Consider the following 13,886-nt stretch of genomic DNA (forward strand, 5'->3'; position numbering starts at 1 on the left):
CACAAGATCATGACCTGAACCAAAGTTGGACGCTCAGCTGACTGAGCCACCCAGGTGCCCCTCTGAGCATTTCTTTATAAATCTCCCAAGTACTATTTTAGCAGTAGCATACAAATTTTGATATGTTGTATATTCATTATTGTTTACTTTTAAATATTCTTTAAATATCTCTTGTTAATTCTTCTGTAACCCATGGAATATTAAGAAGTGAATTGATCAATTTTCAAGTATATGAGAGATGTTTTTTGATATTTTTGTTATTGATTTATAAAATATGGCTTGTCTTAGTAAATGTTTTATATGCAGTTGAGAAGAATATGCATTGTATTGGTTTTTTTTTTTTTTTTCAAGCAAGATCAAGTTACTTGAGATTTATTTTCTGGGGGCATATTTGTGAGTAACTTCATGGTAAAAGCCTTACAAATGTGAGTCTTACCCAGTGTAATTTCTTATATGTTATCTACTGTTGCATAAGAAATTACTCTGAAGCATAGCTCTTAAAACAACACTCCTTTACTACTATTTTCTAGTTTCTCTGGTTCAGAATCAGGCAAGCTTAACTCTCATTCAAGGGGTAGTCAGGGCTGAGGTGTCTTGTGAAGGCATATCTGGAAAACGTTCACATCTGAGCTCATGTGGTTATTTTCAGTATTCATTTAGCTAGCAGGTTATTGGACTAAGGGATTTCAGCTTTTTGCTGGCTGTTGACTAGAGACTGCTCTCAGTTCTTAGCCACCAGGATCTCTCCAGCAGGGCAGCTTCTGTATCAAAGGGTGTAAGCTGAGAAGGCAATAGAGAGAGTGCTAGCAGGATGAGAACACCATCTTTCATAACTTAATCACAGATGTGACATCTCCTCTTTGTTCTCATAGTCTGTTCATTAGAAGCAAGTCAGTAAGTTCAGCCCACACTGAAGGAAGGGATAATTATGCAGTGTATATACAGTTGTACATGAGACAGGGCCATTGGGGCCATCTTAAAGGTCTGTCTGCCACAGTTCCCATTTTGCGAGAGTTGAATTACTTCTAGTATCTGCTTTTAGTCTCTCTGCATGCTTTTATATAGTGTTTTTAAAAATAATTTATCCAGGAGTCCACCATTACTATTAGCCTGAAGACCAATACTTAACTCTTCGCAGATATTAACCCCTCCTCTCTCTTTGGAACAAAAATGTTCTATCATGACAACGTTTTCTTCAGATCTGTATATATTTTTTTCCCTAATTAACCAAAAGATTGTTACCTCGTTGTCTTACTGATATCTGAAATTCAGCATGATCAAAATATAACTCCTCACCACACGTCTCTTCCTTTTGGATTCTGTTTCTCTCTTTTAATTGCATCATTATCTTCTGTCAACCCTGGATCAAGATCTTGGAATCCAAGGAGGATTTTTCTTCCTATTCTAGTTCTTGTCAGGGTGTGGCCTAATCACCAGACTGGTTGCTGGCCAACCAATTTTTTTGTCACAAGTTAATAACAAATTGAGAGTAAGTATTTAGAATCTTGTATAACAATTTGACATTGCTGGAACATTCAAGAATGCAATTTTGTTGTTTACAGAATATTAGTTCACAACCACCTCGGGGAAAAAATAAAAAACCCAAACTAGTCACTCACTGTGTATAATTTGAGAATCACTGTTCTTACCACATTCCTGTTTATTCTGCAACTCTTAGTTGCTCTTACAATGGGTCTGTTTATTCCACTGCTATTGATTATTCAGTGTAGTTCTCATATTTTTTCATGTGGCCTAATAGCAGTAGCTCCCTGATAGACTATGCTTCCTGATTCTGCTTGCTCCAATACATCTTTTCAGATCTACGAGAAAATAGACTTTTATTATTTACTTATTTAGAAACTATTAGTTGGGGAGGGGCAGAGGGAGAGAGAATCTTAAGCAGACTCCATGCCCAGTGTGGAGCTGGATACGGGGCTTAATCTCACGAGTGTGAGATCATGACCTGAGCTAAAAACAAGAACTAGTTGCTTAATTGACTGAGCCACTCAGGTGCCCTCACAAATAGACTTTTTAGAACAACATCCTGATTATCATGCTTATTCAGAAACTTTAAATTGTACTTTATTACCTGATCAAAAAGGTATTTCTTAGTTTGATATTTAAGACTCCAGATCTCTCTTGTTCTGTCCTTTTTTCCTTATTTTTCTGCACCTACTGTGTTTCAGTTCACATATGCACACAGTTCCTCCCTGCTGCCCGTTACACTCTTATTTCGAATTTTCTTTCCTTGCTTTACTTTGGTTTACAACAGATCACTTCCTGTCACTCTATTTCCTTATTTATTTTTTTAAAAATATAATTTATTGTCAAATTGGCTAACATACACTGTGTAAAGTATGCTCTTTGTTTTTGGGGTAGATTCCCGTGGTTCATAACTTACATACAACAACCAGTGCACATCCCAGCAAGCGCTCTCCTAAATGCCCATCCCCCATTTTCCCCTTTCCGCCACCCCCTCATCCAACCTCAGTTTTCTTCTCTGTATTTAAGAATCTCTTAATGGTTTGCCTCCCCCCCTCTATGTTTGTAACTATTTTTCCCCCTCCCCCCCCCATGATCTTCTGTTATGTTTTTCAAGATCTACATATGAGTGAAAACCTATGGTATCTGTCCTCTGGCTGACTGACTCTACTCAGCATAATACCTTCCAATTCCATCCACATTGCTGCATATGGCATGATTTCATTCTTTCTCATTGCCAAGTAGTATTCCATTGTATATATTAAATCACATCTTCTTTATCCATTCATTAGTTGATAGACGTTTATGCTCCCATAATTTGGCTATTGCTGAAAGCACTGGTATAAATATTGGGGTACACATGCTCCTATGCATCAGCACTCATGTATCCCCTGGATAAATTCCTAGTAGTGCTATTGTTGGGTGGTATGGAAGTTCTATTTTTCTGTGTTCTGACTGATTTATTTTACTCAGCATAATACCTTCCAGTTCCAGCCACATTGCTGCAAATGGTATGATTTTATTCTTTCTCATTGCCAAGTAGTATTTCCATTGTATATATAAACCACATCTTCTTGATCCATTCGTCAGTTGATGGACGTTTAGGCTCTTTCCATAATTTGGCTACTGTTGAAAGCACTGCTATAAACATTGGGGTACACATGCCCCTATGAATCAGCACTTCTGTATCCCCTAGGTAAATTCCTAGTAGTGCTATTGCTGGGTAGAGAAGTTTTATTTTTAATTTTTTGAAGAAACTTCACACTGTTTTCCAAAGTAGCTGCACCAGTTTGCATTCCCACCAACAGTGCAAGAGGGTTCATTTCTCCACATCTTCAACATCTGTTGTTTCCTGAGTTCATTTTAGCCACTCTGGTGTGAGGTGGTATCTCATTGTGGTTTTGATTTGTATTTCCATGATGACGAGTGACATTGAGCATCTATCTTTTCATGTGACTGTTGGCCGTCTGGATGTCTTCTTTGGAAAAGTGTCTATTCATGTCCTCAGCCCATTTCTTCACTGGATTATTTGTTTTCCCGGTGTTGAGTTTGGTAAGTTCTTTATAGATTTTGGATATTAACCTTTTATCTCTTATGCCATTCCAAATATCTTTTCCCATTCCATTGGTGGCTTTTTAGTTTTATTGATTGTTTCCTTTGCAGTGCAGAGGCTTTTTATCTTGATGAAGTCCCAATAGTTCATTTTTGCTTTTAATTCACTTGCTTTTGGAGATGTGTAGAGCAAGAAGTTGCAGCTGAGGTCAAAAGAGGTTGTTGCCTGCTTTCTCCTCTAGGGATTTGGTAGTTTTCTGTCTCACATTAAGGGCTTTCATCCATTTGAGTTTATTTTTGTGTATGGTCTAAGAAAGTGGTCTAGTTTCATTCTTCTGCATGTTGCTCTCTAGTTCTCCTACCACCATTTGTTAAAGAGACTGTCTTTTTGCCATTGGATGCTTTATCTTGCTTTGTCAGAGATGAGTTGACCATACATTTGTGGGTCCAATTCTGGGTTCTCTATTCTGTTGGTCTGTGTGTCTCTTTTTGTGCCAATACCATACTGTTTTGATTATTACAACTTTGTAGTAGAGGCTAAAGTCTGGAATTGTGATCCCTCCCGCTTTGGTTTTCTTCTTCAATATTACTTTGGCTATCTGGGGTCTTTTGTGGTTCCATACAAATTTTAGGATTGTTCCAGCTTTGAGAAGAATGCTGGTGCAATTTTGATGGGGTTTACATTGGATGTGTAGATTGCTTTCGGTTGTATTGATATTTTAACAATATTTATTGTTCCAATCCATGAGCATGGAATGTTTTTCCCTTTTTATCTTTTTCAAACACAGATCTTTTACATCTTCGGTTAAGTTTCTTCCTTAGGTATTTTATGGTTCTTGGATCATTTGTAAATCGAATCAGTTTCTTTATTTCTCTTTCTGTTGCTTCATTGTTGGTATATAAATATGGCAACTGATTTCTGTACGTTGATTTTATACCCTGCGACTTTGCTGAATTCATGTATTAATTCTAGCAGTCTTTTGGTGGAGTCTTGGGTTTTCCATGTAGAGTATCATGTTGTCTGCGAAAAGTGAAAATGACTTCTTTGCCAATTTTGATGCATTTTATTTCATTTTGTTGTCTGATTGCTGACTCTAGGACTTTTAACACTATGTTGAACAACAGTGGTGAGAATGGACATTTCTGACACGTTCCTGATCTCATGGGGAAAGCTCTCAGTTTTTGCCCATTGAGGATGATATTAGCGGTGGGCTTTTCATATATGGCTTTTATGATGTTTAATGTTCCTTCTATCCTGACTTTCTTGAGCGTTTTTATTAAGAAAGGATGCTGTATTTTTTTCAAATGCTTTTTCTGGATCTATTGACAGGATCATATGGTTCTTATCCATTCTTTTATTAATGTGATATATCAAATTGATTGATTTGCAAATATTGAACCAGCCCTGCAGCGCAGGAATGAATCCCACTCGATCATGGTAAATAATTCTTATCATAAAGCTGTTGAATCCAATTTGCTAGTATCTTGTTGAGAATCCATGTTCATAAAGGGTTTGGCCTATTTTTTATTTATTTATTTATTTTTTTTTTTTTTGGTGGGGTCTCTGTAATGCTGGCTTCATAGAATGAGTCCAGAAGTTTTCCTTTCATTTCTGTTTTTTGGAACAGCTTGAGAAGGATTGGTTTTAACTCTGCTTTAAATGTTTGGTAGAATTCCCCAGGGAAGCCATTTGGCCCAGGACTCTTATTTGTTGGGAGATTGTTCATAACTGATTCAACTTCTTCACTTAGTTATGGGTCTGTTCAGATTTTCTATTTCTTCCTGTTTGAGTTTTGGTAGGGTGTAGGAATTTGTCCATTTCTTCCAGATTGTCCAGTTTGTTGGCATATAATTTTTTATAGTATTCTCTAATATGCTTGTATTTCTGAGGGATGGTTGTGGTAAATCTATATTCATTTGTGATTTTATCTATTTGGGTCCTCTCTTCTTTTTGAGATCTGGCTAGGGGTTTATCAGTTTTGCTTATTTTTTCAAAAAAATCACCTCTTAGTTTCATTGATTTTGGGTTTTTTTTGGATTCTATATTGTTTATTTCTGCTCTGATACTCTCCTGCTGGCTTTGAGGTTTCTTTGTTGCTTTGCTTCTAGTGCTGTTAGATTTTGTATTTGGGATTTTTCTTGTTATATGCCTGGATTGTGATGTATTTTTTCCTCTTAGGACTTCCTTTGCTGCATCCCGAAGGGTTTTTGGATAGTTGTGATTTCATTTTTGTTTGTTTCCATGTATTTTTTAATATCTTCTTTAATTGCCTGGTTGACCAACTCGTTCTTAAGTAGGATGTTCTTTAGCTTCCATGCATTTGGAGGTTTTCCAAAGTCTTCCCTGTGGTTGATTTCAAGTTTCACAGCATTGTGATCTGAAAGTGTGCATGGGATGACCTCAACTCTTTTATATTTATTGAAGGCTGTTTGGTGATCCAGTATGTGATCTATCTTGGAGAAGGTTCCATGTGCACTTGAAAAGAATGTGTATTCTGCTTTAGGATGAAAAGTTCTAAGTATATCTGTCAAGTCCATCTGGTCCAGTGTATAATTCAGGGCCATTGTTTCTTTATTGATTTTCTTTCTAGATCATCTGTCCATTGCTGTAAGTGGAGTATTAAAGTCTCCTGAAAATACCACATTCTTACCAATAAGATTGCTTATGTTTGTGATTGTTTTATATATTTGAGTGTTCCAAATTTGGTGCATAAACATTTATAATTGTTAGCTCATCTTGATGGATGGACCCTGTAATTATGATATGATGCCCTTCTTCATCTGTTTTTACAGACTTTAGTTTAAAATTTAGTTTATCTGATTTAAGTATGACTACTCCAGATTTCTTTTGACTTCCAGTAGCATGATAGATGGTTCTCCATCCCTTCACATTCAATCTGAAGGTGTCCTCAGGGACTCTCTTGTAGACAACAAATAGATGGGTCTTGTTTTTTTAATCCGTTCTGATACCCTATATCTTTTGATTGGAGCATTTAGTCCATTTACATTCAGTGTTATTGAAAGATATGGATTCAGAGTCATTGTTTTATATGTAGGTTTCATGCTTCTGGTAATGTCTCTGATCCTTTGTGGTCTGCAACATTCCACTCACAGAGTCCCCCTAGGATCTCTTGTAGGGCTGGGTTAGTGGATATGAATTCCTTTTTTTGTTTAGGAAAACCTTTATCTCTCCTTCTATTCTGAATCACAGGCTTGCTGGATAAAGGATTCTTGGCTGCATATTTTTCCTGTTCAGCACATGGAAAATTTCCTGCCACTCCTTTCTGGCCTGCCAAGTTGCAGTAGACAGGTCTGCTACTACCCTTATGTGTCTACCCTTGTAGGGTAAGCTCCATTTATCCCTAGCTGCTTTCAGAATTCTCTTTATCTTTGCTGTTAGCCAGTTTCACTATGATAATGTCATGCAGAAGATTGGTTCAAGTTACATCTGAAGGGAGTTCTATGTGCCTCCTGGATTTCAATGTCTTCTTTCCCCAGATTGGGGAATTTCTCAGCTATGATTTGTTCAAGTGTGCCTTTGGCTCCCTCTCTCTTGCTGCTTCTTCTGGAACTCCTATGGTATGAATATTGTTCTCTTTCATTTAATCACATATTTCTCTAATTCTCCTCTGTGGTCCAGAATTTTCTTATGTCTCTTTTTCTCAGCTTCATCTTTTTCCATAATTTTATCTTCTATTTCACTTACTCTCCCTTCTCCCTCTTCAGTTTTCTCTGTCAACACCTCTAGTTTATTTTGCACCTCATTTACAGCATTTTCAAATTCATAATGACTGATTTTTCTCTCGTCTTCTATGCTTTTTTCAAGCCCAGTTATTAATCTAATGACTATTATTCTAAATTCTTGTTCAGTTATATTATTTATATGTTTTGATAAATTCTTTAGCTTTCATTTCTTCCTGGAATTTCTTTTGAGAAAAATTATTTTGTTTCATCATTTTGGCTAGTTTTCTATCCCTTACATGTTTTAAAAGCTTGTTATGTGCCCTGCACCTGCGATCACTACTCTATTAAAGAGGGATCGTACACTGTCCAGGGCCTGTCCTTTCAGGAGGTGTTTTTTGGAGAATGTTACTTGCTCTCTGGTTGTGACTTTGGTTACTTTATCTTTCTGTTTGTAGTGATGTTTTGGACCCTCCACTAGGTGTGCTTTGATATATTCATTGAAGTAGCCCTGTGTCCGGTTAGGTTGTCCCAGTGGGTCCCTGGAAGCATCTCTTGTCATTTTGCCGTTTGAACTCTTGTAGTTCAAAGTCCTTTAGCTTCAACGCTGCTTTGTTTGCAAGAAGAGGGAACTTTGGATCCCCTTACTTCTCTGCCATGGTGTCCCCTCATTTTCTGATTTCTCTCCCTTCATGCATACTAGAATATAAGCTCTTTGAGAATAGACTTTGTTCACTGCTTAATTTCCAGTAGGTACACAATAAGTATTTTTTGAATGAATAAGTGAATGAGATGGTCACCCTAAAGGTAAAGAACTTTGACCATGAAGGGCCTTGAAGATCTATAAGAATGGTTTTTTAATGGTGAAATTTCACAACTAGAGCCCTCACTGGCCTTCATCAAATCACACGTCTCCTACTACTTTTAAATTTTATGAGAACCAAGTGTTTAATGTCTTATAGTCTTTGCATATTTAGTGCTTAGTATTGCGCCTGGTAAAGAGAATACACACGGGAATCTTTTTTTTTTTAACTGATTGAATTAATGTTCTTCGAGCAATAATTTATCTTCTGTTGGGTTTTGGGAACATAGTTTATTCAAATATTTGTATGATTATGTTTTTTGGTTACTGGTTAAACCCCACACATTTAGTTTTGTCAGTTATTTAATCACATTTTGTTAAGGTTGTACTATGAACAAAGCCATGTATAAAATATTTTTAACAATAATTATTAAAGGTCAAAGATCTTTCTAAAATGAGAAACTCGAAAAAAATCTCAATAATCCTCAGGAATTTGGTATTTAAATACTTAATTATTAAATTTTAATAATTCTCCAGAAGAAAACGTTTCCTCCTCCTAACATCACTCTTCAGTTGTTTGATGAACATTAGTTTTACATTCCAACTATCTCCCTTCCAGTTTTCAGGCACTGTGTGTGCCACTGCTTTCTGCATGTGGAACACTACCATTCTCTATTACAAAATGAAAGTGGGTTGAATATATTAGGGTAATCTGGGGGACGATATTGCTTAAAGAAATAGCAGGAAGAATCTCCCAACAGGAGTTCAGACAGTATTGTCACCTTTGAGAAAGAATATGTTCAGCATGCTCCATTGTCTGGATGTAGGGTAATACCATGTTTAAAAAGTCTTAGATTGGGGCGCCTGGGTGGCTCAGTCAGTTAAGCCTCCAACTTCGGCTCTGGTCATGATCTCTCATTTGTGGGTTTGAGCCCCGTGACGGGCTCTGTGCTGAGATCTTGGAGCCTGTGTTAGATTCTGTGTCCCCTCTCTCTCTCTCTGTCCCTCCCTCCCCTTCTCATGCTCTGTCTCTCCCTGTCTCAAAAAATAAATAAAACATAAAATAAATTTTTTTAAGCCTTAGATAGAGACCTCCTCTATATCCTTTGCCTTCTCAAAAGATAAGATGAAAGAAAAATAAAGTTTTAGAATGGAATTAATTTAAACTTAAATTTTTACTAAAACTGTTGAAGATTATTCATTTAAATACAGATTTAAGAAATGGCTTTTTCTGTTTCCCTGCCATGGTTTGGATTAAAGAATGTCCAAAAAAGCAGGAGCTTGGGCCATAGACAGGTCTTTAAAATAAAATTTTATTAATATATCATACATGTACAACTAAAGATTGTTTGCCAACTGTGTAATGTCAGTGTCCAAGTTAAAAAATAGAGCACCAAGACCACTCAGGAGACCCCTTTCAATCACTATTCATTCTCATCAACAGTAAACTTAGTATGCTGACTTGTACAATCAAACATTACTTTTCATTGTTTTTATATAAATGGAACCATAAGCTATATATGTTTTTGTGTTTGAGTTCTTGGCGTTATTCATCATAATATGTAGTTAGAGCTAGTTAATTCTCATTATTGCACACTATCGCATCGTGTGAATATGCCACAATTTATCCATTCTGTTGTTTTGTATCATAATTTGGGGCTAATGGCGGATAGTGCTACTCTGTTATTGTGATAAAAGGCTCTTGGTAAATATATGGACTCATTTCTATTGAATATATCCCTAGCAAAGGAAATGTGAGCTTATGATTTTTTTTTTTGGCCACTCTAATTTCCACATATTTTTTTGGTGGGGTATGGGGGTGGGGGGGTATCTGTAGCTTCTGATCATCTTTTAAAATCTAGCTTTCGCCAATCTTCCCAGGCAGAATCTTGCTTCTCGTTTCACTCAGCACTTTGTGTATGTGTATTTACTTCCTATTTGATGCCTACAACAGTCCACTTAATGCTATGTTTTTATGTAGATCTTAATTTTCAGAATAAATTTTGTGTTTTGGGAGCAAACATTATCACATTATTTTGCTTTCCATAAGGCTACTTTATATCCTGTAAAGCTGTAGTTCCAAAGTACAACCACCACCACTACAAATACAGATGCAGTCTTTTTTGTTACTGGTGAGGATGTACAAGTATAGACCCTTAGAAGACAGTGGCAGATTTTTTCAAAGCTGAACATAGTCTTAACCGTCACAGTCCATCCATCATGCTCCTAGTTTTTTACCCAAACAAGTTGAAAACTTCTGTCCATACAAAAAGCTGCACATAAAATGTTTTTAGTGGTTTTATTCATAATTGTTAAAAATAGGAAGCAACCAAGATATCATTCAATAAATGAATGGTAAACTGTGATATAGCCGTACAGTGGAGTATTGTTCAGTGATAAATGAACTATCAAGCCACAGAAAGGCATAGAAGGACCTTAATACATATTGCTAAATGGAATAAGCCAGTCTCAAAAAGTTTACATTTTATATGATTCCAACTATCTGTAATACTCTGGAGAAGGAAAAAGTAAAAAACTCAGTGGTTGCCAGAGGCTCTGGGGGAGAGGGAAGTTCGGGTGAATAAGTAGATAAAGCAGGATTTTTAGGGCAGTTAAACTATTCTGTACAATATTTGTAATGATGGATACATGATATTTTGTATTTATCAAGGCCCATAGAACTGGACAACACAAAGAGTAAATGCTATTGTAAAACACGAACTTTCAGGTAGAAATAATACATCAATGTTGATTTATCAGCTGCAGCAAGTGTACCACCTAAGAATGGAAGATGGTAATAAGGGAAACTGTGTGGAACTCTGTGCTTGCTGTGCAATTTTTCTGTAAACTGCTATAAAAACAGCAACAACAAAAAACACTCTTGTTATCATTATCACGATCTCCTTAGTCAAAGCTGAAATCCTTACCTAGCTTACAAGACCCAGATCTACTTTATCTCCTGCCACCTGATTTCCTTAATCATGATTCCAGCCACATTGGCCTTCTGTTGTGTTTTGAACTACTCTTTTGTTGCAGATTCTTTGTGTTTGCTCTTCATTCAGCCTGGAAAATTCTTCCCACAGATATTCTCATTGTTTCTTCCTTCTCCCATTATTTTTGGTTTGTTTTCAAATGCTACTTCACTGGTTTCTTTCCCTTTTATTTACTAACAATATCTCCGATCTCCTTCCCCCATCACACTCTTCTACTTTTACCTGGCTTTGTTTTCTTTTATAGCTCTTAATACTTCCTCACCTTGGTCATTTGCTAATTTATTTTTTCCTTATTAAAATATAAGTTCTATGAAGACAAGCATTTTATCTATTTTTTTTCTCTTGCATTCTAGCACAAGGTAGGTGCTGAGAAAGCATTTATAGAATGGATGAATGAATGAAGTCCATGTTCTCTCTGTAGGCAAATGTGTGGGAAGTCAAATTTAAAATCAAAAGATTGCTTTGTAAGTATGGAATATAAGTCCTAAGATGCACAATACTAACTGCTGATGTTAGCAGGTAAATAGTGTGGTCCATTTGTTTTCACTGAAAGGTGCATGTGCTCCACAGACAGGAAGCTTCTACTTGGGGTCAGAATGTGCTCTTCCATGAATAGTGGATGAGAGACTGCTAGTGTTTACCTCTTGACTCTCCCTTTTTTTTTTCCTCTTTGAATTCAAAAATATACAAAAACAAAAATGGCAAAATGCAAATGTATAAAGTAGAAAATAAAAACCACTCTTACACCCAGTCAGAAGCAAGTCACTATTAACACCTTGGTTATTGTCTTTGAAAACCATCTAGGATGCACTTATATTTTGTTTTGTTTTTTATTATATTTGGGTCATATCTGGTGAAACATGCTTAAAAATACTATATAGCTGGACAGAGCATAAAATAGCAAATAGTGCTATAGCAAACTATTTCATGAAGTGCTTAGGTATTTAATATTAAATATATTGCAAATTGTAACCTAGGCTCTTACCCCGGCACAGTGTTGCCAACTACAGAATTTATCATATACTCACAATTTTCAGATGTTTCTAATTATTTGAATACAAACAAGAAGAGCTTGCGCAATCTAAAGCAGGGCAATCTTAAACTCCCCCCACTGCCAACACAAAATGTTTTGTTAATTGCATTAAATAAGTTTTGGATTAGTTTTGAAAATACTTCAGATTTTCATGGAAACTTTATATAAATGACAAACCTTCCTGAAGTTTACTACATCTTTTTCTTTGGACTGAAGAAACTTTAAAGTTCTTCATGGGTCTTTAAATTTATACATCAATTTTGGGGAAAGTCTAAAATAATTTTCAAATTCAACCCACAATAATATATATAATTTAGTTGTGAGTATATTGTAATTCAAGGACTAACAGACCAGATTTTAAAATCATGTTTTTGTGTGTGTGTTGTAAATTAAACCACATTTCCCGAGTCTTAATCATTTTCAAAATACTTAGCGATTACTAGATTGTGAGAAAAAAGCATTAGTGTTACTAAGTGACAGTCTTTCCCAATGTGTCAGTATTACCATGATTTCCTCACTTTGCAGAGTTTTTAGATTGTTGGAGGATAACTTTCTGGAGAGAATGTGTTCAAAATAGTCCAGTTTACACAAATCAAAAGGGTTTAAGTTAATTTGAGTCCAGGTGATTATATTCTGCCTTTAAAAACAGTTTTTAGTTTGAATATTAGATAGTTGTATACAAATTTCTGTCCTAAAATGTTAGTAACTAATGTGTTTCTATGTTGAGAGGTTATCAAACTGGCATTCTAAATTCTGAAAAAAATTCACAAATGTGTTTAGTAAGACAGTGTTTTGTTTTCACATAAGAATTAGTTAACATTTAAGCATTAAAAGATTTTATATGAAAATCTCGGTTTCCAGCTTCTTTTGAAAAGTGTGAGGATTGGGTGGAATTAAAGCTTTCTTGTTCCAACGTAGCTGTGATTCTCAACTAAGGGCAATTTTGTCAGTGTTAGGACAGAGTGCATTTGTTAATGTTTAGAGCCCATCTTGATTGTTACAATTACAACTAGGTTGGGGAGTGCTGTTTGTATTTAATGGATATAGGCTAGGGGTGCTGCTTATAATAGGACAGCCTCTGATAGCAATGAATTATCCAGGCCAAAATGACATAATACTGAAGTTGAGAAGTCCTGCAGTATACCAGTGACTGGGACGAATCACGGCTCTACCGTATGGACGAAAGTTAGACTCTTCCTTCTTGCTCTAGTTACTTGCCTCAACTCACTTTTGGAGTTGTGTGTCTTCCTTTAGGGTAGTGAAAGTTATTTCGGTGGCAGCTAAATTTCAGAAAAGATGATGGCAAATATTAAAAAAGAGTTTTATTACTTCTGGCTTGAAGAGTATTAGAGTCCAAATTTTATCTTCTCCAGTTACCTTCATTCATTCTTTAAGTTAACTTGATGCGATTGGTAGTCATTTGTAATCAACATTTTAGCTTTATCAGATGTCATTTTCTTTTATTTTAATTGAGTTATAATTGACATAACATTATAGTAGTTCCGGGTGTATGACATAATGATTTAATATTTGTAAGCTCTCGTTTTCTAATAAGTTTCAGATCTTGTGTTTGACTTTTACATTTTCAGAAAGAAATTAATAATTATGATGTAGAAGAAGTTTTCTTTCAGTATTTAATATATTAACAATTCTTGTTAAATTTTTATGTTGGTCAATTTTACAGGTGAATTATGTAACCTCATTACGCTGGATGTAGCTCACAATCAACTTGAACACCTCCCAAAGGAGATTGGAAACTGCACGCAGATAACCAACCTTGACTTGCAGCACAATGAACTGCTAGACCTCCCAGATACTATAGGTATGAATGGAGAAAGAAAAT

At 35.8% G+C, this 13,886-nt stretch overlaps 1 protein-coding gene across 3 annotated transcripts in view; it reads left to right on the top strand.

Moving 5' to 3' along the window:
- The window catches only part of SHOC2 (SHOC2 leucine rich repeat scaffold protein), an 89,527-nt gene that overhangs the window by 51,040 nt on the left and 24,601 nt on the right, over window positions 1-13,886 (top strand). For all 3 annotated transcript variants that reach the window (XM_029932574.1, XM_029932572.1, XM_029932573.1), the window contains exon 3: window positions 13,728-13,865. In XM_029932574.1, coding sequence (XP_029788434.1) covers window positions 13,728-13,865 — 138 coding nt within the window. The remainder of the gene's footprint in view (window positions 1-13,727; window positions 13,866-13,886) is intronic.

This window comes from Suricata suricatta, chromosome 2 (assembly GCF_006229205.1).
Source record: "Suricata suricatta isolate VVHF042 chromosome 2, meerkat_22Aug2017_6uvM2_HiC, whole genome shotgun sequence".
NCBI lineage: Eukaryota > Metazoa > Chordata > Mammalia > Carnivora > Herpestidae > Suricata > Suricata suricatta.